Source organism: Camelina sativa, chromosome 20, assembly GCF_030686135.1.
Source record: "Camelina sativa cultivar CO46 ecotype springtype chromosome 20, ASM3068613v1".
NCBI classification, from domain to species: Eukaryota; Viridiplantae; Streptophyta; class Magnoliopsida; order Brassicales; family Brassicaceae; genus Camelina; species Camelina sativa.
In genome coordinates, this window is record NC_141899.1 from 16608310 (window position 1) to 16636037 (window position 27728).

Genomic DNA, 27728 nt, shown 5'->3' on the forward strand with positions numbered 1-27728 from the left:
ACCAGATATGTCTGATAAAGAGAACGACCACTTATTAGGTTTATGGCGGATAATAATTCACAGAGTACTATTCCTTATTTTAGTTTTCATATAAAAAGAAGATTTCATTGGTTTTTTTTTTAAAAGATTCCTTATGATATATTATTTTCAATCGTTGTAAATCATTTTGTTAAAAAACCTTCTAAGGTATCCAATGTGATATATATATATATATATATATATATATATATGGAAATACGCAAAACAAAACCCCATGAATTGAGAAACCTACAAAATAGAAGGAATATAACCAAAATATATAAACTTGAAATTCTTTTTTGTTGAACCTAATAGATTGGTTTAGCCTTGTGTTTGTCGATGGTGGGAATTGGTCTCTCATGGTTCGCTCAAGTTGTCGGTTTAGAGCGAGTTCAACAAGTTGGAACAGATGACATATATGTTTTTTTTTTTCTTAAAGTGGAAACCATGGATGGATACCAACTTGTTCCTGTTTGTTTGCATAATTATTGGAGTAAAATCACCAAAACCGGTTTGGCAGAGTGTTGATGAACAAGCATTTCTTCATCATAACAATGAATTATGGAAGGAAGGGAGACCAACTTTATTACTGGAAATTGTAATACATAGTTTCTTCTTTTTTTTTTTTTTTGGCCAACTAATACATAGTTTTATATTACAACATTTCTTAGGGTAAACAAAAGTATTATATAGAAAATAGGTATGAATTAATAAGAGTGCAAAAGAAAAAAAAAAAAAAAAAAAATTCATGAGTCTATTGGACGGTTTGATATTGTTTTGATTTTGATGAAAAGTTGTAAGGATCTGAAGATCTAATTTTTCTTGATATTTTTAGGTTTAGCAGTACTCTTCTTTGCTAGAGTTTCCTTTCGACACGAGAATTTCATGGCAAATAATTGTAGCAAGGTTAAGGCGACATCAGGCTAACTGATAGCAACTATATCAAGCAAGGATATTTATGCTGTATATGATATTAGACCTAAGACCATCTCTATTGCATAATTTTTGTTGGTATATTAACATAAATTAAACTATAAAATATTCTATTATGGGTGTCTCAAAAACAATAACAAATTCAATTAAGATGTTTTCACGAAGATATTTTAGACATGATGTCTCACATTCACCAAAAAAATTATCTTACAATGTTTATTATCTATACTATTAATTGGAGAGTACACTTAGGCATAAAAAAAAAAAGTAAACAAAACAGAATTCCATATAATGCCCCTATTAGAAAGGGTGTATCCAAACATATATTTATAGCCAAACACTAAACTTACTATCTAATTTTATTCTGATTATGGATAAACAATTTAGATAATATTAATGAGACGTGGACCCTATATTAGATTTAAAAGATTCGATTTTATATTTTTGCAAATATTAAATTTTTCTCTCCTATAATTAAGTCGTTTGTTTCCTATTATTTAGATATTTAGTTTCCTTATAATGGTTACAAATCAATTTGTAAAGTAAATTGAAAACGTCCTCTACTAATTTGATTAGCAATATTAATTGGTTTCCTTTTTATATGGTCATAATATGATTCGCATTATTAATCTGTTTCCCTTTTGATAAGATCCTAAATAAATTATAATTACTATCAATATTTATAAACTACACTATTAACTCTTATTGTAAAGGCATATTCTTTTCATTATGCCTTTATAATAATAATTTTTTTAATATGCCTTCTTAGCCAATAATATTAAATCAAAAATTTTCCCCAAAGATCTAATATGTCTTTTGTAGTTCGAATCCTGTTAACTTGCTAATCACTTATAAAAAACAAAATAAAAACTTAATTACTTTGATTTCCCGAAAGAAACTATCATTTTCCCTAAAATATTTTTATTATCACATTCATTGATATATTGTTATTATAACAATCATGAATTTTGGATTTGTTAGTTTCCTAAACCCACAATAGACATCTTCAAAAAATATTCAAATTTTAAAATCTTCCCAAAAATAAATGAACTAGAATATTCTAACAATAATATGCTAACTATAATATTTAATTTATAGTATTCCATATATTTGGAAAATTCTAAAGTTTGTGGAAGAAGACACTTTACTTTCTATAAATTCATTTTTGTGTGTTTATTTTTCATTCTTACGCTAGACATCGAATTCTTACGGTGATGGGTTTTCTTATTTGATCGTATTTTGATATATTTTTTGTTAACAAAACAAAAAAAAACTACAAATTCCATCAACGGTGAGTTTCGGATTGTTAATTTATTTACTAAAATTGTTTGTTTTAAATATCTTGATATAGAAACAAACTAATGTTCTCTGTACTCGCTAGGGTTAGGAAGAAATCTCTAATCTCTATAGCTGTTCTTTAATTTAGAGTTGATATTGTCGCTGTCAAAGACATGTTCATCACTAATGTTGTTAATAGAGCGTCATTCTCTATCATCCTTTGTCTGCCCTATTACAAAGGTTACATGTAAGACATCAAACTCCATGAAAAATTACTTGTGTGATACTCGATCCAAGTGATGTGCAATAAGCTAATGTTGTTTATATTGTTGCAAGATGTCATGAATGATCCACACATTGCTGCCTTTGGATTCACATACAAAGCAGAAGCAAATATCAAGAAGTGGCTTAGCAAATGTCACAAGCCGATGACAAATCTCGAACTTCTCCATCTCAACCTTATCTGTAATCATGCTCTCCGGTCTGCGTTCAGGAGTTGGTTTAATCTAACTTGTGTTCTTTGTAATTGGTAGGGTTTGGAAAAAATCGGTTGCTGTCAAGGTTATATTCTTGCTTTGTTTGTAGTCTTTCCTTTATCTATCATTCATTCTTGGATTGTTTATTAACATTTTAGATTTGATGATTATGAAATTCAGTTACTCTAATCTCTTTGGTTTCCTCAGATTTGAAAGAGGAATGATGAATCGTATCCTTATAGAAATTTTTATGAATGTGTGTAAATGTATCAATGATTTTTTTTAAAAAACTTTCAGATCCGGAAATTGATTTAATCCCTGTTCGGGAGTGTCGACCAATAATTATGAGATGTTTATGTGATAGAACATAAACAGGACATAGAAAAACATTGATATATATGTGATGGTTATGAGATGGAAAAACATTGATATATGTGATGGGATGAGTATTTGTCTTTGCTCATAACAAAACAAATGATCATTTTTGTGTCTAAGCCCATTAAAATCAAATGGAATACTAAATTGGTATAGTTTTGATTATGAATTTTAATAATATTCCTAAAAATTGGTTTACAAAGATAATCCGTATATATCTAATATATTGCAAACCTAACTTAGTTTTGAAATTAACCCCGCACGTATGTGCGGGTCCAAACCTAGTAACTTTTAAGTTATATACATTAAGACACTTTTCTAATATGTCTAATGAAAATGCTTTAAGGGGCCAAGTCTTATTTCCAACTCATATTATTTGGCAGAGATTGCGTGGGACAAACTTATAGCGAACCATTCACAATTTCACATGTTATACTTGTGGAATAAAATGACTTTTTTTGTCCCTTAGTAAGACACTAAGACGAAACAATTCTCCTACGTAAACTGAATAGTACAATGTTGACCATATTTCTTAAAGCCAAAAAATTAAAAACCACTGATCAGTTTATATGGTGGAAAATCGTCCAATGCCTAAATCTTGAATATCGCAATGGTTTTGTTTTTCGAACATTTCTATATATAAGTGTATGGAACTTAATTAGTTGTATAGCCAAAGCTTAATTTGTGAAACCAAAAGTGATTCATTTATAATTAGTGAAAAAAATAATTTCTACCTGAAACTTTTAGCATGGGGAGTGACATCCACCGTCCAGTAGCTGATTTTCCTGCAAACATCTGGGAAGATCCCTTAACCTCTTTCTCAACGTCTGACCTCGTACGTATATATATCATTTTCATATTAATTATTTCATGCAGTATTTACTATTTGTAGTATATACTATGATTTTATTAACTCATGTATACTGGAATATTTCATTGCCATAGGGTAATGACACGTTCAAAGAGAAGCATGCTACGCTAAAGGAGGTTGTGAAGGAATCGTTTATGTCTTCGAAAGCGAATCCGATAGAGCACATCAAATACATAGATGCTCTATGCCGCCTTGGTGTCTCTTATCACTTTGAGAGAGATATTGTAGAGCAGTTGGATAAGTTATTTGATTGTCCTGACTTTAATCAGACGATAAGACACGACGGGTGCGATTTGTACACGGTTGGAATACTTTTCCAAGTTTTCAGGCAATTCGGCTTTAAACTTTCTGCTGGTAATTAAAAATACTTTAAGATATATGAATGAACAACACTACACACTTTTCATGGTATTCATTTAACTCAAAAATTTTCATTTAACACAAATTTTCATTTATTCACCTCAAGATGTGTTTGAGAAGTTCACGGACGAAAATGGGAAGTTCAAAGGACACTTGGTGGCTGATGCAAACGGGATGTTAAGTTTGTATGAATCTGCACAATGGAGCACTCACGGAGAAGACATTATTGACGAGGCTCTCGCTTTCTCACGCCTTCATTTAAAAGAAATTTCGTCTCAATCTAGCCCCCATCTCGCAGTTCGCATCAAGAATGCCCTGAGACATCCATACCACAAAGGCATCTCAAGGATAGAAACGAGACAATATATCTCATATTACCAGGAAGAAGAGTCGTGTGACCCAACAATACTTGAGTTTGCAAAGATAGATTTTAATTTGCTGCAAATATTACACCGTGAAGAGCTTTCTTGGGTCGCAAGGTAACAACTATCATGGCCACTCAACACATATATACATAATTTTCTTGCATGGATTGTTGAACTTCTTTCATATAATATTTAGGTGGCACCATGACATGGAGATTGAATCTAAAGTTACATACACACGGCATAGGATAACAGAGGCGTACTTGTGGTCACTTGGAGCATTTTTCGAGCCTCAGTATTCTCAAGCACGAATTATATCAGCTATTGCACTAATCTTATTCACAGCTCTTGATGATATGTATGATGCATATGGAACAGTGGAGGAACTTGAGCTTTTCACAGATGCAATGGAAAAGTACATATATAAGATATATGGCTTTGTTGATACATATATATACAATAATGTGTATTATAAAGTTTGAATTTTTCTATGGTTTTTTTGACTTATAAGATATATGGCTTTAACGCAGGTGGCTTCCCGCTGCTCCTAATGGGATACCTGACAGCATGAAGTACATTTACCATGCCACGGTAGATTTCTATGATAAACTAGAAGAGGAACTTGAGAAAGAAGGAAGGTCAGGTTGTGGCTTCCATCTCAAGAAATCAGTTAAGACCAAAAGAACCAACTTTAAGCATCATTCTGATTGTATATATATCCAATATAACTAACTCAACTCTTCACAATCAGTTGCAAAGAACAGCGAATGGATATATGCAAGAGGCAAAGTGGTTGAAAAGGGACTACATTGCTACATTTGATGAGTATAAAGAGAATGCAATCTTGTCTTCAGGTTACTATGCCTTGATAGCCGTGACATTCGTGAGGATGACAGATGTTGCGAAGCTTGATGCTTTTGAATGGTTAAGCTCACATCCTAAAATTAGGGTAGCTTCTGAGATAATCAGTAGATTCACAGATGACATTTCCAGCTACGAAGTGAGAACAATTCAAGTTTGGAATCCTAACTATATATGTATATATGTATTAATTTTTCAAATTGAATACGTTTGGTATTTTGTAATTGCAGTTTGAAAACAAACGGGAGCATGTAGCAACTGGAATTGATTGTTATATGAATCAGTTTGGTGTTTCCAAGGAAATAGCTGTGGAAGAAATGGGAAACATTGTTTCAGATGCATGGAAGGGCTTGAACCAAGAGCTAATGAGGCCTCATGCGTTTCCTTTCCCTCTTTTAATGCGAGTTTTTAACCTTTCCCGTGTCATCGATGTATTCTATAGGTACCAAGATGCTTACACCCACCCCGAGTTCTTGAAGGCGCACATCATTTCTTTGCTCGTTGAAAGTATACCTATTTGAAAATGTTGTGGAGGTGGTTATTCCAATCCATTGAATAAATTCTCTACACAATGATGGTCAGATTGTCATTTTTATTTCTTTTATGTTTATTGTATTTATGGTAATAAATCCATTTCTCTTTCTATTTGTACTTTTGTTGGTGAATCCATTATTGTATGTTTATTTGTATTTCTGGTAAATAATCCATTTCTGTTCGTATATTTACTTTTGTTGGTAAATCCATTTAGATTTGAATTACAATCTGCATGACTCGATTTCATATATTACGGTCATAGATAGTAACTTATGTATATTGTATATATGGTGTTTTAATTTCTTGCATTTGAAAACCTCAAGACTTAGCCTTCGCTGTAAGCTGTTCAAAAATGATGGTTATGAGCCGCAGAGAACTAAAGAGGAGCTCAATGAACAGCTTATCAGTTATCAGAAACGATCCCGAAGACGCAAATATAGTTAGATGGCAGTTTTGTTAATATATGAAAAAATGGTTAGAAGTTCTTGTACAAAAAAAGATATGGGTTAGTCACTTAGTCTAGTTAGAGCTTTAGAACTGAGTTATTCTATTTTAATTTTATAATATATTATTTTCAATCGGTGTACACCATTTTGTTAAAAAACCTTCAAAGGAATCCAATTGTAATAACGAACAAGAACATCGACCCAATTTTCTTCATATTGGCGTCCCACCAGATATGTCTCAGAGAAGGACCACTTATTAGGTTTATGGCGAATAAACTATCCACTCATACTTCTTTAGTTTTCATATGAAAAAGATTTCTTTGGTTTCCATATATGTATAGAGTACCATGTATATCGTTGGCAAGATTTTTGTAATTACACTAGGTTTTAAATCGGTGGTACACTGTGGAACTATATTTTAATAATCAAAAATAAAATTGTTTTAATCTTCAAAGAATCTAATATCAATTATCCTAGGATCCAACCAATCTAAGTGAGTTAATATATAACTTAATTGTTGGTTATACTTCATATTTATACTAAAGAAAAAATTAAGAAAGATTCGATTTCAAGAGATATTTTTTAGAGAACATCATTGTAATTGAATCATTGTAATAAACACCAAGCACAATATCTAAGATACCACTAACCAAAAGAAAGCAGAAAGTTATTGTAATTGAATCTTTGTTAGGGAAGTTTAGGATTTTGTTCTTGATATGGTTCTTAAATAATAATTTTTTCTTTAAAGAAATTTAAAAGAAAGCAGAAAGTTATTGTAGAGATATTTTAGGAATTTTCTGTTTTAGTTATTGGTTAATTTTTCAATTTCTTAGAGGTTAATGTTGTAAATAACTTTATAAATAAGTAAAACTAAAAGGGTAAACCACAAAATGTACTTCAGAAATATTAACATAGATGCCATTTTTTTTCTGTTTCTTCTGATTTTTTAGGTGAATCATATTCAATCGTACACATATTTTATTTAAAGGTATCCACTGTAAAGGAAATATGCAAAAGAAAACCCCCGTGAATTGAAATGCATACAAAATAGAAGGAATACATCCATAATACACTTATAGAGATATCATTTAATTAAAACTTACAAAACATACGTACCATTATTTTTGTATTTCGAATTAATTTGAGGCAAAATAGTAGGTATGAATGAATGTTATATAATTAATTATATATGCGGTTGATGACTGATTTTAGAGCAAGGAATGCAATTAAAAAAATAATAATAACAATGATTAATATATTTCATGAATCTGTGTATAGGAAAGAATAATATTCTCCTTTTATTAACTGGGAAATACACTTTTGAACTTAACCTTTTAAAAGGTAACACAATGTCATTTACAAATATAAGTTTTTAAAACAAACAAATACATAGTCATTAAGAGTAAACATGTCAAATACTAATTTATTTAATTAAAGTATTTTAGAAAAACTAAAGTACATTATAAATTTCAAAAAAATATACCCAATTAAAATAAATATATAAGATTTGATATCTAACTTACCATATTAATTTATCATTAATAATTATATTTCACCTCTTATCCTCATATGATTATATTTTTGTGAAATAAATAAATCATCTTATCATCCATATAATAATAAAAACTATATTCTTTTCAGCATATGTTATAATTTGAACATTTAAAAACAAATAAAAGTTGTTCAATCTATGAGAAAAAAATTGTAGCCAAACAAAAATTTCTGCTGACTAGCGGGTCATTCTTTGAATATTTATATTCAGCTTCATAAATTATTTTGTTGAAATGCATAATTTTACATAATAAAATAAATAATTGAAATATTTTAAAAATGATTGAAATCGATATTTTTAAGATTATAATAAATATTTAACATATCAAAAAAATTAAAATTACAAAAATACTCTAATTTTAATTTAAAAATAAATATATTTAAAATCTTTATAGCAGATGATGTATTAAATGTAATGAGTTATATGATGAATGAGTTATGTAAAGTGTTAAAATTATATGATGAGATGATTTAAAACTAATATAAAATATCAAAATGGTTTTAAAACGAATATAAAAAAATCAAAAAATATTTTACAATTATAAAAATAATATACAAAATTTCTGTATATAATAAAGTTTAATTAGTGCAATAGCATGGGAAACTGATCTAGTTCTTTTTGATTCTGAAGAATAATTGAGAGGTTCTGAAGTTTCTCATTTTTCTTGATATTTTTGGGTTAGTTAGTACTCTTCTTTGCTAGAGTTTCTTTTATGAGATGAGGTTTCCATGGCAAATAACTGGTAATGTTTTGACGACAAAAGAAGTTTTTAGCAAGATTCTATTTATTTCGATTTTTTATTTTTTATTTTTTTGCTTCATTTTCATTTTGATAGTAACAATTTTTTTTTTTCACTGAAATTAAATGAGGATATTATATCTATGGCTGATAGTCTTATTATTCCCCAGTTCATATTTTTTTGGACGGAGTAATTGTGGGACAATTTTTTAACACAGTCACATGTTATACATGCGAATTAAAAAGATATTTTTTGTCCCTTACTAAGACACAATAATTTTCCTTCGAAAAATGAATTATAAAGTTTACTTTACGAGGTTATAAAGCCAACAAAATAAAGACCACTGATCAGTTTATATGGTGGAAAATCGTCCCATGCCAAAAAATCTTGGAAGTTATATATAAACTGCACAGGACTCATTTAGTCATTTTCCCCTCTAAAGCTATAGACAATAGACGCTGTCAATTAAGAATAATGGTGTTTCTCGCATACGAAAACTTGAAGACTTAGCCTTCGCTGTAAGCTCTTCAAAAAAAAAATCGTTTTACCTCCACTATGTTTCCCTAATGACATTTTCGTAATGTGTTAGCTAAATCCGCTTGTTTTAGGATTATCTACATGCATAGCCATAATGGCCTAATTAATGCAACAAATCCGTATACATAGCATTTGATAGAAAAAAAAAGATTGCTTCGTTATTATACCGATCGTTTTGGTAAATCCATTTTATATGGTTCGTCAACATCTGGTACATCGAATTCCCACGAGACCATAATATCATACTCTTTTGTAGCTTCTACAATCCATATTCATTAATGAAAATTCAGATATTTTTTAAAAAGATCAAAAATAATACAATTTCCGTTTCATAAAATAGGATGTTTAGAGAAGTATTTTTGTTTCATAATATAGCATGTTTCCAATTTTCTATGTAACTTTTAGATTACTTTTATATTTTATATTATGCAGTCAGTATGATTGGTTAAATTTTTTAAAAATAATTATTTCTTAATATACATGTTTTAACTAAAACATTTTATAATGTATTTTGAAACAGAATGAGTATCATACTCATTTAACATTCATAAATGTAATACAGCGAGCTGCATGCATTATTCGGACCAAATTTTTTGTAATATAACGTTTTAATTTCAACATTCAATGAATCATATACCCTGGCGGACGTTCAAGAGAGTTTTTTTTTGAAAATAGCGGTGCCGTACTCGTCCTTTGAGCTACCAACATAACTCGTCCTTTAAGACACCCGATCTTTTTACTGTTTTGTGCTCTTAAAAGTCAATGCCTTTTGAACAAAACATTGACTAACCCAATATATCCATTTCCAACCACAAACCAAAACAGTATACACAGTATTGATATTGTCGGCCGTGTCGAATTCATGTATCTACCTCTCTCTCTATTATATGTACACATACAGATCTAGTGCCAAATATGAGCAACTCTCAAACGCCTTTTAATATTTTGTTCAAAAGGAAGAAGTAACAAATGGAGCTAGTCTAGAATTAGAATATGGTTTTAACGAACACAAGATTGTAAAAGTATATAAACTCACTTTTATTAGTTTAAGAAAATTCTCTCAAAACTTAAACTCTCAATCTCTCTTCCTCTCTTAAAACCACTACATCATTGTGTCATGCCTCGACACATATATATAGTAAAACACAAATCCTAATCCTACTAGGAAACCACATAAGTTAGATAACTCCTAACTTATTTTGATCCTTATCTCTCTAGAATCATAATTCTAATAGGATTAGTATAGCTCATTTCTCAAATTAACTTCAAACTTAAGTCAACGTTCTCCCTCCTAAGTTTGAAGTTAACTCCAGCCAAGTCTCTTACTCCAATAAGCTCCTTCATCTCCTTAAACTTGATCCTTCCAAGAGCTTTAGTTAATATATCTGCTTTCTGTTCTTCTCCTGGTATATGCTCAACTTCCACAAGCCCTCTCTCAACATATTCTCTAATGAAATGGTACCTTGTGTGTATGTGCTTGCTTCTCCCATGGAAAACTGGGTTCTTGGTCAATGCAATGGCAGATTGGTTATCTATTCGAATAACCACCTTCTCACATGATAACTCTGTGATCTCTCCAAGGAGGTCTTGCAGCCAAATCGCCTGTCTCGCAGCTTCGGTGCCGGCCATGAACTCAGGTTCACAGGAGGATAACGCCACCGTATCTTGCTTCTGTGAGCACCATGTAATCAAGCTGTCTCCTAGATAGAAAACATGACCAGTCGTGCTCTTGCCATCGTCTTGATCCACATTGTGACTACTGTCACTATAACCAACTAGCCTGGTCGAAACCCGTGGTGAAATTGATCTTGCAAACGTCAGTCCAAATGTTGTTGTTCCTCGTAAGTACCTCAAGCACTGCTTCATTCCCACACCATGTGACTCCTTCGGATTCTGCATATAACGACTTAGCACCCCAACACAATATGACAGATCCGGCCTTGTGTGAAGCAAATAACGAAAACATCCAACAGTTCTCCTATACTTAGTCGCATCTATATCCTTTTCTTTTGGAGACTTTGACAACTTCAATCCCTCATCCATGAGCGTGTGAACCATATTACAGTCTTTCATCCCTGCTTCTTCCAATATCTTCAACGCATAACGACCTTGGCTTAGCGTAATTCCTCCTTGATGCTAACATACCTCAATCCCAAGGTAGTAGGTTAATCTTCCGAGATCACTCATCTCAAATTTACTTGCCATCTCCTTCTTAAAGTCCTCAATGACTTTTATATCTGTTCCTGACACAAACAGATCATCGACATATACTGCAACAACAATGAAACCTTGATTCACCTTTTTTCGATAGACCGATGGCTCTTTAGTACACCTCTTAAACTGCAGATCCTTGAGAATTTGATTTAGCTTATCATTCCAAGCCCATGGTGCTTGTTTTAAGCCATACAAGGCTTTATTTAACTTGTAGACCTTGTCCTCTGAGCCTCTTACTTCAAAACCCTCTGGCTGAGTTACGAAAACTGTTTCCTTCAGTTCTCCATGAAGAAACGCTGTCTTCACGTCAAGGTGGTGTATCTCCCATCCATTCGTTGCTGCAAGACTGATCAGAAGACAAATTGTTTCTATACGCGCAACCGGAGCAAATACCTCTTCAAAGTCAATACCGTACCGCTGCACATATCCCTTAGCTACAAGCCTTGCTTTGTATTTGTTTATGCTGCCATCAGAGTTTCTTTTGAGCTTAAAAACCCACTTCAGACCTATTGGCTTCACTCCAATTGGAAGATCAACAAGGTTCAGGGTGTGATTCTTAACAATAGAGTGTATCTCTTCCTCACATGCCTTCATCCATTTTTCTGATTCTTGAGCTTCATAAAAATCTCTTGGCTCATTGTTTAGACACATAAATAATCGCTCTCCTTCTTCCTCAGCAAAGAGAGCATACTTATCCAGATGATCCGGTAAGACATAGTCATCAAGGTGTGCCGGTTTCGTCCTATGCCTTGTAGTTCTTCTCAGTATCACTGGTTGTTCTGAAACCTCTTCGCCACTGTCATCAACATTATCACTATTTCCACCATCATCATGATTACCAGATTTTGACCTGACTTCACCTTGCTCTGTTTCGAACTCTGCTCCTTGAATTCCATGATTACCAAAACCACCGACATTGATCCTGAAACCTCCAACTTCACCCTGTTCTAATTGTCTCTTATCCCAGTCCCAGCTTCTTGTTTCATCAAAAATTAACATCACGACTAACCACAACCTTCCGAGTTTTAGGATCAAACAAGCGATATGCTTTTGATCCTGGTTCTGTATCCAAGTGTACCAACATTCGTGATCTGTCTTCGAGTTTTTTCAGGTGTGGTTGCTCCATCTTAGCAAATGTGCAACCAAACACTCGAAGATGGCTGAGATTATGTTTTCTTCCACGAAACGCCTCATACGGAGTCTTCTCATTCAACGACCTTGAAGCTAACCTGTTGATCAGATACGTAGCATGCCGTACTGCTTCTCCCCATAAGTAATTTGGAACAGACATGTGCTTTAGGATGCTCCTAGTCATCTCCATCAAAGTCCTATTGCGTCTTTCAACCACACCGTTTTGCTGAGGGGTGTATGGAGCTGTGAGCTGTCTCTTAATACCATTGTCACTGCAGAAAGAGTCAAACTCATGTGACACAAACTCTCCTCCTCTATCTGTTCTGAAAGTTTGTATGTGCTTCCCTGTTTCTTGCTCCACTACTGCCTTAAACTTCTTGAATTTGTTGAAAGCCTCACTTTTCTCTTTCAAATTGTCCACATATATCTAGAATGATCATCAATAAGGACAAAAACATATCTGTTCCCAGCCGCAGTACTTGGTGTTATCGGACCACACAAATCACCATGAACAAGCTCCAATGCCATGGTTGCTCGAAAAGTTGTTGCCTGAGGAAACATTTGTCTTGTCTGTTTCCCAAATAGACACGAACTGCAGATCCTTCTTTCAAGTTGTATATGTGGAAACCCGGTGACTAACTCTCTCTGAATCATTGATCTTATTGACTCGAAGTTGACATGCCCCATTCTCGCATGCCATGTGTATGAATCACTTTAAACTGCAGACTGTAAACACACATCATTCTTTATCCCCATACGAACTTTGTAAAGTCGATTTCTAGACTTTGGTGTCTTAACAAGCAGCTTTCCTTCTTGATCGTGTACTGTCAAGTACTCTCCCTTCATCCTCACATCACACCCTGATTCTGTGGCTTGGCCAAGGCTAATGATATTACTCTTAAGACCAGGTATGTAATAAACATTGGTTAATGTTCATAGTTCTCCATTCTCATCAGTAAACTTCACGGTGCCTTTCCCCTTGATATCTATTCTCGAATCATCACCAAATTTCACTTTTCCAGTAATCGAATAGTCAACCTTTGAGAAATATCTTAGATCACCAGTCATGTGATTACTCGCTCCATTGTCAAGATACCACATATCATCTTCTCCTCTCTGCAACTCATATTTGCTTGGTACAACCTTCTTTTCATTCAAGAACACTATCTCATGCAACATTAGCTCATCTGCATTCTCTGTCTCATTATTCTCCCTTTCTTGTGTTTCTTGAAGTTTGAGAAGGCGATCAGGACATCTTGAGGCAAAGTGACCCTGCTTATCACATCGGAAACATGTCACCTCAGACAAATCTCTAGCCTCATAAGATCTCCCTCGACCTCTTCCCCTGTAGTAGCGTCCTCCTCGACCTCTACCTCTAAAATTACTATTGTAATCACGAGTTGGTGGAGCAGCAACGGGAACTGGTGAATAGCTGGATTGTGTGTCGTTGTTTGCATATAACAACTTGGTTTGACCTTGATCTGTTGTCATTGATTCTTCTTGCTCTTCTGCAACATGTTCTTCATATACTTTTAAACGGCCAATGATCTCTTCAAAACTGGTCTTGTTAAGGTCCAAAACTTGTTCTAATGAGGCTACGATGTGTATATATTTTGCTCGAGGCAAACACTTGAGAAATTTCTTCACAAGCTTTGTTTGATCAATGATTTCTCCAAGAGCTACGGATTTTGAGGATATCTCGGATAGTTTCCCAGCAAAATCATCGATTCTCTCTGTATCCTTCATCTTGAGCCGATCAAACTCGGCCATTAATGTCTGCAGCCTTGCTTCTTTAACCCTTTCTGCTCCTACGTGTCTTGACTGAATCGCATCCCACACTTTCTTAGCAGTACCAAGTTCTCCGACCTGCAGAATAAGAGCCTCTGGAATAGACTGAAACAACAGACCTAGCGCCATATCATTCATGTCAGCATCATCCTTTGGTTCTTCAATAATTGGCCACACCTTATGTATTTTCAGAAGGATCCTCATCTTCATCGCCCAAACAGTATAGTTTGAGAAATTCAACATAGGACATTTAAGGGAAGAGGATCCTCCTCCTTCCACCATCTTTGCTGCTTCCACAATATCTCTCATAGCTCTGATACCAAATCTAGAAATAGAATATGGTTTTAACGAACACAAGATTGTAAAAGTATAAACTCACTTTTATTAGTTTAAGAAAATTCTCTCAAAACTTAAACTCCCAATCTCTCTTCCTCTCTTAAAACCACTACATCATTGTGTCATGCCTCGACACATATATATATAGTAAAACACAAATCCTAATCCTACTAGGAAACCACATAAGTTAGATAACTCCTAACTTATTTTGATCCTTATCTCTCTAGAATCATAATAGGATTAGTGTAGCTCATTTCTTAAGTTAACTTCAAACTTAAGTCAACAGCTAGAACTCTTAAGCAAAGAAATAATCAGACCCGCTTCACCTGATCATCTCCAAACCCTTTCTATTTCTCTCTTCGACCAGTTCCTTCCTTCAACTTACGTTTCCGCCATTTTCTTCTACAATGATCAAGAAAACAAAGGAGACATTGTTGTCCAGAGGCTCAAGAGCTCACTCTCTCAGACTCTCTCTCTTTTTTATCCGTTCGCTGGAAGAATCAAAGAAGGCGTCACTGTCCATTGCAATGACGAGGGAGCTTTGTTTACAGAGGCACGGGCTGATATCTGAGAAACCCATCAGATGCTGACTTGGTTCACAAGCTCATTGCCTCTCCGGACCATGCAGATCCAGATACCTGGCCTTTGTTGCATGTCAAGGTCATTTTCTTCAGAGACCGAGGATTCGCGGTTGCAGTTAGCGTCTCTCACAAGATATGTGATGCAGCCTCGTTGTCAACATTTGTTTGCAGCTGGACAAAGGCTGCAAAAGGGTATGCTGACACAGTGAACCCTGAATTTGCGGCGGCTGATTTCTACCCTCCTGCTGATATTACTATCGAGTTTCCTCCGTTACTCATACACGAAACAAAATCCAAGACAAAGAGCTTTTTCTTTGGTGCTTTGATGATTGAAAATCTCAAAAACAGAGCTTCTGGTGGAAAACGTGTGCCACAAGCTACCCGTGTTGAGTCCATCACGGCGCTGCTGTTTAGATGCATGACAAAGTCGCACCAGTCAATGGACTTGCGACCTAGAGTTTCTACCTCTCTCTTGCCACACAAGGCAATTGGAAACTTCTTCTTTTTACCATTATTTATGGAGAGCTCAGAGAGTAAGATGGAAATCGAAGAAACGGTCTCTAAGATGCATGGAACTAAAGAGGAGCTCAATGAACTTATCAGAAACGATCCTGAAGACGCAAAGAGTAGAGTTGAAGCCAAAGAGAGAATCGCAAGTGCGATGCTGACTTCGTTGTGTGAGGTAAGTCCTGAAACGGAGACATATGCTGTGTCTAGCTGGTGCAGAATGTCATTTTATGAGGCGGATTTTGGATGGGGTAATCCGGTTTGGGTTGCCCCCGATTCCATTGATAAAACGCAGGTCGTGTTAATGGACGCTAAGGACGTTGGAGGGGTTGAGCCGTTGAGGCATGGGTTACACTATCTGAAACTGACATGCTCGTCTTCGCTACACCAAGTCCCAGTGTCCTCATCTAGTATAATAACTATTTTTATCGAACAAAACTATAACAGACTGGCTTAAACTGATTATAGACCTGTGATCTAGAAAGAATGGCCATGTAATATTAATTATACGATTATGTTCTATAAATAATGATTTATGTTTCATATTATTTGATATATATTTGATTTTACATGCTGCATTTAAGTTTATTTTATAATATTGGCCAACTGGATTTTTAAAAACAAAAAATGTAGATTTCATCTTTGTATTTTTTTTGATATAAATTTGAAAGAAGAAAATAAAGTATTATAACAAACAAAAGATAACAACAAGAAAAACTAAAGTGATAAATGGACTGAAAAGGTGAAGATGCCATATATATTAACATTCCATTTTTGCATTATGTTACAAGAATAATTTAGCAGCAAGCCGTCTAAACATCAAAGGTCCATTACAGATACAACAAACAAACATGGTTAGAACATGGACTCGATCACCAGTTGAAACTAATTGCCTCAAAGTGAAGGTTCTTAGCCAAACCAGATGAACATATCTTTGCAACTTCATGCCTCAAACAGAATCTCTGCAAAACGATAAGATTCAAAAGTATCAGGTTCATGCATATACATTCACTTACACCATTATGTTATGTAAGTGAAGTGATGCTCATGTATGTAACAGATTACTTACTTTTCAGATTAGGTTTGGAGTCGAAGTGGACTGAAGTGGCTTGTACTATAGATTGATATGGAACGCTCTCCAGCTCTCTCTCTTGGCCGTGAAACCATGAACCTGGAGAAGACGTGGGCGTCTGAAAATCTACACTCTGTACCTGCTTCTTAGACTCCTTATCTCCTTCTTTGTTCTGTTTCTTGCGCCATAAGAAAACTATGCTTGAAGAGATGAAAATGCACACACATCCTAGGAACATGTCCCAAAGCGCTCTGTACGAGAAATTATATATCTTTCCTGTGTTACGATCAATAGGGTATACATAGTAACGTGTGACAATCGCTATGAGCAAGAGAAACATGACGAATAGGAGAGTCTAGAAGCTGCGGTTTGAACCATTTTGTCTGTAGAAGTCTGTGATCATCAGTCGTCTCGGGCTTCTTGTCTTCTCTTGTAACATAGGCCTCAATTCGGAGATTCAGCCTGGAAATGTCTGTGACTGATATATCCGATGGGAAGATTAGGTCTAAAAGCGCTAGATCATGATAATGTTTGAAGGCACAAACAAGAAGAACATCTGGTAGCTTTGTGCTTTGGTTTTGGCTCTCAGAGATGAGTTCTCCGATAACCGAAATGAAGTGTGTAACTCCGCTGCCATCGCCTACTAGTATTAGAGAGTTATGCCTGTATATGATGAAAAATGACAATTGGTTAAACTTAAGACAAAGTAGTTAGGTAAGATACTGAAAGAAGACCTTTGAGTTTGTACCTCGAGACATCAAAAGAGTTAGGGCCATAAGGACCTTCAGTAGAAACTTCGAGAGAATCAATGGAAGAAGAGATATGGATGTAAAGCTTTTGAGTCCAACTTCCCTGTTTTCTGATTACAACACTTAGCGTATCTTTCTCCAAGTTGCTGCTCGAAGTTATTGTGAATGGATACCATTGAAGCTTGGATATGCTCGGTACATGTAGAAACAATATACTTGTTGGTGTATATTGTAGCCCTATAGTGAGATCATGAAACAAATGGTTACAATAATTATACATTGTATATTGTGTCTTGAACACGGCACTCTAGCCCAAATTATTGAGCGTATAGTTTACGTAATTACGTTCAATATGATTTTGGTTGTTATATTTCTGTTTTATTTTGCGTTTACATGTTTAATGTTGCATTCACATTCAATTAAATTCATCATTAAAATGTTCACTTTTTAAAAATAGAAATCTAACAAAACTATTTTTCATCTCGTTTACATTTTGCGTTTGTATTTAATTATTTATAATAAAAAATATACTTGTTACAATATAAGGAAAACCCTCCTATTGTTGTTGTTTAATTTGAATGTAAACGTAAACGGAGGAACTAGTTTTGGAGAAAGTGAGTTCGAGGTTGTCTGAAGGTAAGATCCTAGCGGAAACAAGTCCGGTTCTCTTGGCGGACTGTAAGAATCTCAAGTAACGGTTGATGAAAAACAGGAAGATGTTGGGCAGGATCGGATCATGCAGAACCACGAGTCTCCCACGTGGATTACGTAGAAGATTATGTAGAGACCATAGAGTTGGTGAGTGTAGAAGAAAAGCACGAACTTCTTTCGTCTATAGGATGGTAAACTTGTCACCCACATCGCTATATAAATCACCAGGTCAACTAAAACCTAATACGGACTCAACCAAGATCTAGTGGTATCATCGTAACACTTCATGATTGAATCCAAGAGACGAAACAATCACAATATGAAATTATAAAGATTAAATATAGCTAAGACAAAGAAGAGTTTGTGTTTGAAAGTCACTAACAAAAGTTGTAAATTAAAAATGTGTTTAAATCAATCAATAAAAAGGCATTGGGCACAGGGAATCATCAGAGAATTATGATAACAAATGCAGATAATTAGATGGAGTGCATTAAGGACCATTCTTGAACTCAAACCACTAGTGTAAAGCTAACCCGCTACTGCAGTGTTAACTATCTATGCAATAAAATTTTAAAACCATAAACTCCCGTTTGAATTCAGAAAATCATGCAAACATTAACAAGGTTCAAGTTTGATATGTTCACAAAGTGTCTTAACTTCAACTCCCGTTGGCTAAGAATCACTTTTCTCACCTTTGTTATTTTTCAGAAAATTCAACAACACTTTCGATGCCTAGATGAATTAATCCTAAGAACAGAAACTAATTAGCTAATCTAGTTCCAGAAATAAGAGCAACAAAGATGAAGAACAACAAGATCAACTCCAATCTACAACCTAATATCAATTAAATCATAAATATCTTAAGAAACCCTAAACCCAACAAAGAAACTACTCAGACATGGAGATAAAAGAACTGCAAATCAATGATGAAAAAAACATAATTGAATTGTAAAAGAAAATATTAGAAGGGTTCAGAATTCTTCTCCAAAGTGTTAAAAAGGATTAGAGATCTTCTCCCAAAGCTTACAAGTACGCAAAGGCTGCGTAGAATAAAAGTTATGTCTTTGGAGACCAAGCCTCTATCTTAAATACCAAAATAAAACCCTAAAAATCGGTTTAATACAAAAAATGAAAAATTGCTTCGGTATGAGGCCGGTCGATCCCAAGTGAGGACCAGTCGATCCCAAGTGAGGACCGGTCGATCATGGGTGCTTCTTCTGCGTCTGTACCATCTGCTCGTCAGACTGATCAGTCTCACTGTATTGCTCATAATATTTGATAGCGCCGTTGGATCTTCTTCAAACCACTTGGGAATAACAGCTAACATCCTCATCTACCTTGTGTCAAAACTTGTGAACGATACATTGGTGAGAAGTCCTTCGTCTCATGCCAAACAATGTGACGATTCTACTGGTATTCTATTTTCAACTGCATGTTTTCATCTCAAAACGTTCAGTTTCCTTCCAAAGTAATCTAAAATCTATACAGACTCATATATAAAAAACTAAAAAAACTCTAAAAACACACATTGACTCAACAAAAGATTCAAAATGAATATAAAAACCATTGTTAAAATCCTATAAATCACGGACACATCAAGTGGTCTCCTTTTGTGTTTTGAGAATAAATGTTATAAGAAAATAATATATTTTCACGGTTTCATTATACATGGCGATTATGCCGAGTAAAACAACTTTATGTCAAATATTTTGACTTTGTTATGTCATTTGGTCTTTAATCTATGCTCTATGGCACCCGCGAAAAAGTTTTTCGAAATGTGGCATTGGGCATAAGTTTCAGTACGGTCAATGGTATTACTGTTAAATTTCTCTCTTTTTTTTAGTGTCTAAGGGAAGACACTATAACATAAAATGAGTTTTTTTTTTCCAAAATCATACCCAAACCTCTCCATTGACTCACCAATGGAGGTGGTGTAAGAGCAACATCAATGACGCTTGAAATTGTAAATCTCAGAGAAAACGTCGGATTTTTTATTGATAGGTAAAGAGTATATATAGATACAAGAGACTTGATGTACAAGTAGAGAATATTGACTAAAGATATAAACAAGAATATATGGAATATATCCTTTTCCGTAACACTCCCCCTCAAGGTGCAGCGTGTAAGTTTAGAACGCCCAACTTGGACCGTAGATACGGGAATTGATTACAGCTGAGAGCTATAGTGAAGATATCAGCCGGCTGTTCTTTAGTAGGAATGTGAGTAGTAGAAATGGTACCGCAAGTAATCTCATCACGAATAAATGGCAATCACTTTCAATATGCTTGGTTCGTTCATGAAAGACAGAATTTGCTGCGATTTGAAGAGCTGCTTGACTATCACTGAATAAACGCATGGGCTGAGGATGATCTACGCCAAGAAACTGCAAAACCTCCTTTAGCCACAAGAGCTCCATACAAGTCATAGCCATGGCACGATACTCTGCTTCAGCCGATGAAAGAGATACACGACTTTGCTTCTTTGTCTTCCATTGAAGTGGTGAATCACCAAGCATAACAATGTAACCAGTAAGAGACCGCCTAGTAGAAGGACATTTGTTGTAATCGGAATCACAATAGGCATTCACTTGGAGCGAAGCGGTGGAAGAAAGAACGACACCTTGACCAGGTGAAGACTTTTAAGTAACGAACCACACGTTGTGCCGAATCCCAATGATCGACAAGAGGAATCTGCATGAACTGAGCAAGAATGTTCACAGCGTAACACAGTTCAGGACGCGTATGAGTCAGATAGACAAGACCTCCAACAAGAAGTCGATATTGTGCTGGGTCTGAGAACGGTTTACATGTGGAATCCAACAGCGTATGATTTTGCTCCATAGGAGTATCTAACGGATACGAGCCGTAAAGACCACACTCATCAATGATATCAAGACAATATTTCCGTTGAGATAAGAATATGCCATCAGGTCCACGAGCAACCTCAATGCCAAGAAAGTACTTTAACATGTCGAGATCCTTCATCTTGAAACAGCGACACAAATAAGCTTTAAATGATTGTAGAACCGTAGAATTAGCACCACACACAATTAAGTCATCAACATAAACAAGAACATGCAGAACAACAGCACCACGTCGATAAGTAAACAAAGAGTTGTCTTTGTGAGAACGAACAAAACCATAGTCTAGGAGGGCTGTAGATAACTTAGAAAACCAGCAACGAGGAGCCTGCCGAAGACCATAGATAGACTTTTTAAGTTTACAGACAAGGGACGGATCAGCTGGAAGAAAACCCGAAGGTGGTTTCATGTAGATATCCTCGTCAAGATCGCCATGTAAAAAGGCATTGTGAACATCCATCTGATGGAGTTCCCAATTTTTAACTGAAGCAACACCAAGTAAGGTACAAACTGTTTGTAGTTTAGCAACTGGAGCAAATGTTTCTGAAAAATCAACACCCTCTTTTTGATGATTCCCAAGAGCCACTAACCGCGCCTTATACCGTTCAAGGGTACCATCGGAATTGAACTTAAGCCGATACACCCATTTAGAGCCAAGAGCTTTGACGCCAGGAGGAAGTCGTTCAAGCGTCCAAGTCTCGTTAAGTTCTAAAGCATCGATCTCTTTGCGCATAGCATCGCGCCATTCTAATATTTGAACAGCTTGCTTATAAGTAACAGGTTCATCAACCATAGTCACGGCGGCAAGAAACTTTTGATGAGTAGAGCTAAAGTTGTCACAAGAGACATAATGTGCTATAGGATAGAAACAAGTACCTGAAGATGCCAGAGAAGACGTAGGCTTGAGAGAGATGAGGGTTTCAGCGTGACGTGCGGAGTACGTGACATACGGTTTGAGCCGAGTAGACGGTAACTTCGTTTGATGACCACGACCAAGCGGTTCAGTACCAACATCAAAGTCATCAGAAAACTCATCAGGAATAGCAGCGGATTCAAGAGCCGAAGTAGAGTCAACAAATGTAGTAGTATCAGCGATTGTAGGAGTGAGAGGTGTGGAGAGACTCCCCCTGTTTTTGAGAGTCTCAGGAGAAGTGTCATCAACTGATTCATTTGGTGAGACAAGCGGCAGTGGTATAACCAGAGATGCAATAGGTTGATCGGGGACAGTAGACGAACTGGATGGAAAAATATCTTCGTTAAAGATAACATCACGAGAAACGAAGATATCTTGAGTTTCCATGTCATAAACACGCCAACCCTTTTGATTATGAGGATAACCAAGAAAAATACATTTCCGTCCACGTTCTTGAAATTTATCACGACGAGAGGAATATCGTTTGGCAAAGCACAAACAACCAAATACGCGAAGCTGTGCATAAGACGGAGGAGTAGAATGAAGAAGCTCATGCGGAGTCTTTCCTTGTAGAAGCGGAGTAGGAGTGCGATTGATTAAATGCGCAGCCGTGAGGACACTCTCGCCCCAAAAATCAATGGGTAGGTTAGCTTGAAAGAGCAAAGAACGTGCCATGTTGAGAATATGACGATGTTTGCGCTCAACTCTCCCATTTTGTTGTGGGGTGTAAACACAAGAAGTTTGATGGAGAATGCCATGGTCTTTAAAGAAATGGCGAAGTCCGAGAAACTCACTCCCATTGTCACTACGGATAACTTTGATCTTTTTTCCAAATTGTTGATGAGCCATGGCGACAAACTGTTTGAGGTGAATAGCAACTTTGCTTTTGGCCAGAAGAAGATAGGTCCACACGGCCCGAGAGTAGTCATCCACAATAGTAAGAAAATAATGTGCTCCACTTGTAGAAGCAATTTTGTATGGTCCCCAGATATCACAGTGTATCAAAGAAAAAGATGCATCCGCTTTGTTAATACTTTCGGAAAAAACCGACCGCGTTTGTTTAGCTTGAATACAAACTTCGCAAAAATCATTATTAGCACTACTAAGGTGTGCATAATCCGGTAAAGTAGATAAAATACTAGCTTAGATCTTCGCAGATAGATGCCCCAAACGTTCATGCCAAAGAGTTCTTGTGGATTTCTTGACATTGTTAGCTCGAGCCGAAACCGCTCCACGAAGTGATAAACCCCATCTCTCTCTTCACCTGCGCCAATCAGCATCTTCGAAGTGCGGTCATGTATAACACATAATGAATCAGTGATAGCGTAGCAGGACATCTCACGACAAAGTCTAGCGAGAGAGATGAGAGTGCAAGAGAGATCAGGAACATAAAGAACACGATTGAGTTTGACGTGATCTCCAAGAAACATCATCCCTTCTTTATAGTAGCAAAAGTGTGTTTTCCATTATGAAGAACAACAATACTTCGAGGAATGTCATGCGCATCCACAAGAAGATCAACATCACCTGTCATATGATGAGAGGCTCCAGAATCAAGTAAGAACTCAACACAAGAATGCTTACCGGAGAGCTTATCGGAACTGGAGGTTTGGTCTGTTTTTAACAAGTTCACAATAGCAGACCAAGTTGCTTTACTAACACCAGGTAAGTCAGGGAGTTCAGCTTCAGTAACAGCTTGAGCATTATTAGCACGATAGGTAGTAGGAGAGGAACGCCCACGACCGCGTCCTCTGAAAGAGCCACGACCTCTACCTCTTGTAGAATCTGATCGTGATCCTCCTCTAGTGTCACCATGTTTCTCGATCCACCAATCAGGCAAGCCTTGGAGTTCAAAGCATGTATCCACCGAGTGATTGGTACGTCCGCAGTGAGTACAAGGTCCTTGAGTAAGGCGTGTAGCAGATGCAATGGCATTAACACTAGCTTTCACAGCAAAGCCGACAGCATCAATACAGTCTTCTTTTGATCGAGCAACAATGAGATGACGTTCTTCAGCAATAACTTCAGAGTAGACATGATCAAGAGTCATGTCAGTGTCGCGGTTAAGAAGGCTAAGAATATTGGTTCAAGTAGTACCGAACCGAGAGACATCGAGACCCATAAGAAATTGATGAATACGTTCAAGGTCGCGACGGGCTTGCTGCTTGAGACGTTGAGGACAAGATGACGAATTGCAACAACAATCAATAAAAGGCTCAAAGTCGTCAAGATCATCCCACATCACCTTTAGTTGGCCGAAGTAATCAGCAACAGTTTGACCATGTTGAGCACAGCGAGCAATAGAAGACTTGATTTGGTGAACCCGAGAAGCGTTCCCGATAGAGTAACGAACACGCAAATTATCCCATAGAACTTTTGCGTTGTCAACAAACGAGATCACCTTCTGTACTTGAGGATCTAAACTTGCATAGAGCCAGCTGCATAACATCGAGTTGACTTGAACCCACCGTTGGTAATCGGTTGAATCAGCAGAAGGTTTGAGAAGAGAACCATCGACAAGACCAAGTTTATTCTTGGCAGCAAGATTGTTACGTGCAATCTTAGCCCACTTCTCATAGTTTTCACCATTAAGGAGAAACGGAGTAAGAACATGATGCGGCTGATCATTAGAGGAGAGATAGTAAGGAGAAGATGAGATCAATTCCTTAGTAGTAGTAGTAGAAAGAGCCGATGTCGTAGACATCATGTAAGTAGTAGAAACAAAATTAAGAGTAGAAAACCGGGTTCTTTGAGAGAAACGGCGGAAAGAAAGAAAAGAAAAATTTAGGGATTTAGGTTTTGGACCCTTGCTCTGATACCATGTAAATTTCAGAGAAAACGTCGGATTTCTTATTGATAGGTAAAGAGTATATATAGATACAAGAGACTTGATGTACAAGTAGAGAATATTGACTAAAGATATACACAAGAATATATGGAACATATCCTTTTCCGTAACAGAAATCTTGCTCCAAACTCTATATTTAGTTTAAATTCATCTGCAATGGTGTTATATACAATTTGGAACAATATTATTTATTTCTCCATTGTTAAAGTAAAAAATTTTTATTTACAAAGTGTTCCCCAGATATCTTATCATTTTATACCTAAACAAAACTATTGAATAAAATTTTATTATAAGATAAATTTATATTGCAAATCATAGTTGTTAAATTAATTAAAATTTAAAATTTCAAAATATAACAATAACATATTTTAAAATAGAAAATAAAATGAAATCACAAATGATAAACTAAAAATACATAATTAGCACCAAAATCTTAATAATATATATAGAAAAACTCAATTAAACTTGCCATTAAAAATACTAAACACATCATAAACTAGTTATTTAATAATCTGGTAAGTCGTTAAACGATCCATGAAGATTATCAAAATAGTGACCAAATGAAGTAGATGCCAACAGAACTTGTTGATCAAGTCTTTTCTTGAAGATTTTTGCTTGTTTGGAGTAAAGGTAGGTATGCAAGGAGACAAATCAAAGACAAAAAGGCCTATTTCTCACTTCGTAACGCATTAGTTGATCATTTGTCAGAAAGTTATACTAATGATAGTGTTTATAAATATGTATTTACCATTGTATCTTCTATTTATGTTTTGTAACAAAATTTTATTTTTGATAATATCATAATTTTATTAGATATTTATTTAAAATAAACTAAGTGGGTTGAATTTGTAAATTTTAAAATTAGAGGACTATAGTAGAAGCTAAAATAAAATATATTTGAATAAATTTTTAAAAAAGTTAAAAATAGAGCCAACTATTGGAGCAAACCTTTGCTCTAAAAAAATAAAGCAAACTATTGGAGATGGGCTGGTCTAGTTAGAGCTTTAGAACTGGATTATTCTAGATACTTTACTATTTTATCAAGTCATATAAGATTATTTTCTCTTTTCATTTTATGATATATTATTTTTAATCGTTGTACACCATTTTGTTAAAAATCCTTCAAATAAATCCAATTGTAAGAAGTAAAAACGAACAAGAACATCGACCGAGTTTTGGTCATATTGGCGTCCCACTAGATATATCTGAGAAAGAGAAAGACCACTTATTAGGTTTATGGTGGATAATAATTAAGATAGTACTCCTTTAGTTTTCATATAACAAAAAGATTCCTTTGATCACTTTCCATAGAAAAAAGATTAATTTAGATATATTTCATATATGTATAGGGTACCATCGTCTATTCCTCTTGGCAAGCTTTTGGAACTACATGGGATGAAGTTTTTTCTTCATCGTCTTTCCGAATTTTCGTGGCGTCCCACAAGATATGTCTGAGAAAGAGAACGACCACTTATTAGGTTATGGCGGATAACTATCCACAGCCTACGTAATCCGTTAGTTTCCATATATGTATTAATGAATAGAGCAGGTACCATCGTCTTGGCAAGCTTTTGTAATTACATGCATGTGATTTTAAAAAAAATTCTTCCTTCTGATTTTTTTAGGTAAATCATATTCAATCGTTGTACACCGTTTTGTATAAAGGAATCCAATGTGATGGATATATGCAAAAGAAAACCCCCGTGAATTGAAATGCATACAAAATAGAAGGAATACATTTACAATACATTTACAGAGACATCATTTAATTAAAACACAAACCTTGTTGAAGTTGAACCTTGATTGAACCTGCAACAAAAGAAAAGCTTAAAGTGAAGGAATACGATGATGAACAGAAGAAGAATCAAGAGCAAAGAGGAAGACGGTGAAGTCGTAGAAGAAGTTGACGAAGGGGAAGAGTCAACCAGAGAAAGAAGAAGTCAACAAAAGAGGAGTTAGGCATCAAGTGTTTTGAAATAAGATGGTTAATGGGCTGCGGACTAATGAGGCCCAAAATAAGGTTGTGTAAGTGTAAGCTAACTAAATTAAGTTAAAGTAGTGTGTTAGTTAATGTCTAGTTAAGAGTCCTAGAGTTGTTGATTCACCTTGCTTGTAAGCTTGGTATTGTCTTAGTGTAATGATGTCTAAGAGTAAGATTTAGTCTAAGTAGAAACATGGTGTCTGTGTATCTAGTGAGTAGTGAGAACTACTACATATGTGTGTGTTGTGTTTGTAAGAAACTATCCTTGGATGAAATAAAAAAGATGTAGACAATTAATGTTTTTCTATCTTCTCTTACTAAACGTTAGTGTCTTTGTTTAGAACAAGAAAATAAACAAAACACAAAGAGAGTTTGACAAAAAAAAAAAAAAAACACAAAGAGAATAAAGAGAGAACAAGTTAATCTTTATTTTTTTTTTTTTTGAATTATTAAGAGGTTCCGGACCTAGACCCGTATATTCTCTCAGACCAGGGACCAGAACATTTTATATGGTCCCCTCCCAAGAATTTTCTTGTTAATCTCTGTTTCAACAAGAAAAGAAACAGAGAGAGTAGAGAGATGGTGAACCTCTCAAGTGAAACAGAGGAAGAACCCCAAATGTCAACAAACCTACGTACCATCTTTCAACTATTTCGATAATTAGAATTAATTTGAGGGCTTTGATAAGTATGAATGAATGTTATATACAGTATGCGGTTGATGAATGGTTCCAGCGTAAAGAGTGCAAAAAT

The 27728-nt window shown here is 35.2% G+C and overlaps 2 protein-coding genes, 1 long non-coding RNA gene and 2 pseudogenes across 3 annotated transcripts; 2 read left to right on the forward strand and 3 right to left on the reverse strand.

The window, feature by feature from the left end:
- The first annotated feature begins 3590 nt into the window (after positions 1-3590).
- On the forward strand, positions 3591-6258 carry LOC147919013 (alpha-humulene/(-)-(E)-beta-caryophyllene synthase). The gene is made up of 7 exons (XM_087506197.1): positions 3591-3915; positions 4026-4305; positions 4418-4790; positions 4873-5091; positions 5207-5345; positions 5428-5676; positions 5768-6258. The coding sequence occupies exons 1-7, from the start codon at positions 3829-3831 to the stop codon at positions 6056-6058; spliced, it is 1638 nt and encodes a 545-aa protein (XP_087362323.1). The 5' UTR covers positions 3591-3828; the 3' UTR covers positions 6059-6258.
- Positions 6259-13623: 7365 nt separating this feature from the next.
- On the reverse strand, positions 13624-14787 carry LOC147919014 (uncharacterized). The gene has a single exon (XM_087503813.1). The coding sequence runs from the start codon at positions 14785-14787 to the stop codon at positions 13624-13626; it is 1164 nt and encodes a 387-aa protein (XP_087359939.1).
- Positions 14788-14816: 29 nt separating this feature from the next.
- LOC147919015 (BAHD acyltransferase At5g47980 pseudogene) lies at positions 14817-16313 on the forward strand (annotated as a pseudogene).
- Positions 16314-16774: 461 nt separating this feature from the next.
- On the reverse strand, positions 16775-19707 carry LOC147919016 (ferric reduction oxidase 4-like; annotated as a pseudogene).
- A 6323-nt stretch (positions 19708-26030) lies between these two features.
- On the reverse strand, positions 26031-26940 carry LOC147919017 (uncharacterized). The gene is made up of 3 exons (XR_015592026.1): positions 26778-26940; positions 26350-26446; positions 26031-26200 (listed from the first exon to the last, which is right to left on the reverse strand). It is a non-coding gene; the product is annotated as an uncharacterized LOC147919017 (long non-coding RNA).
- Between the last annotated feature and the right edge of the window lie 788 nt (positions 26941-27728).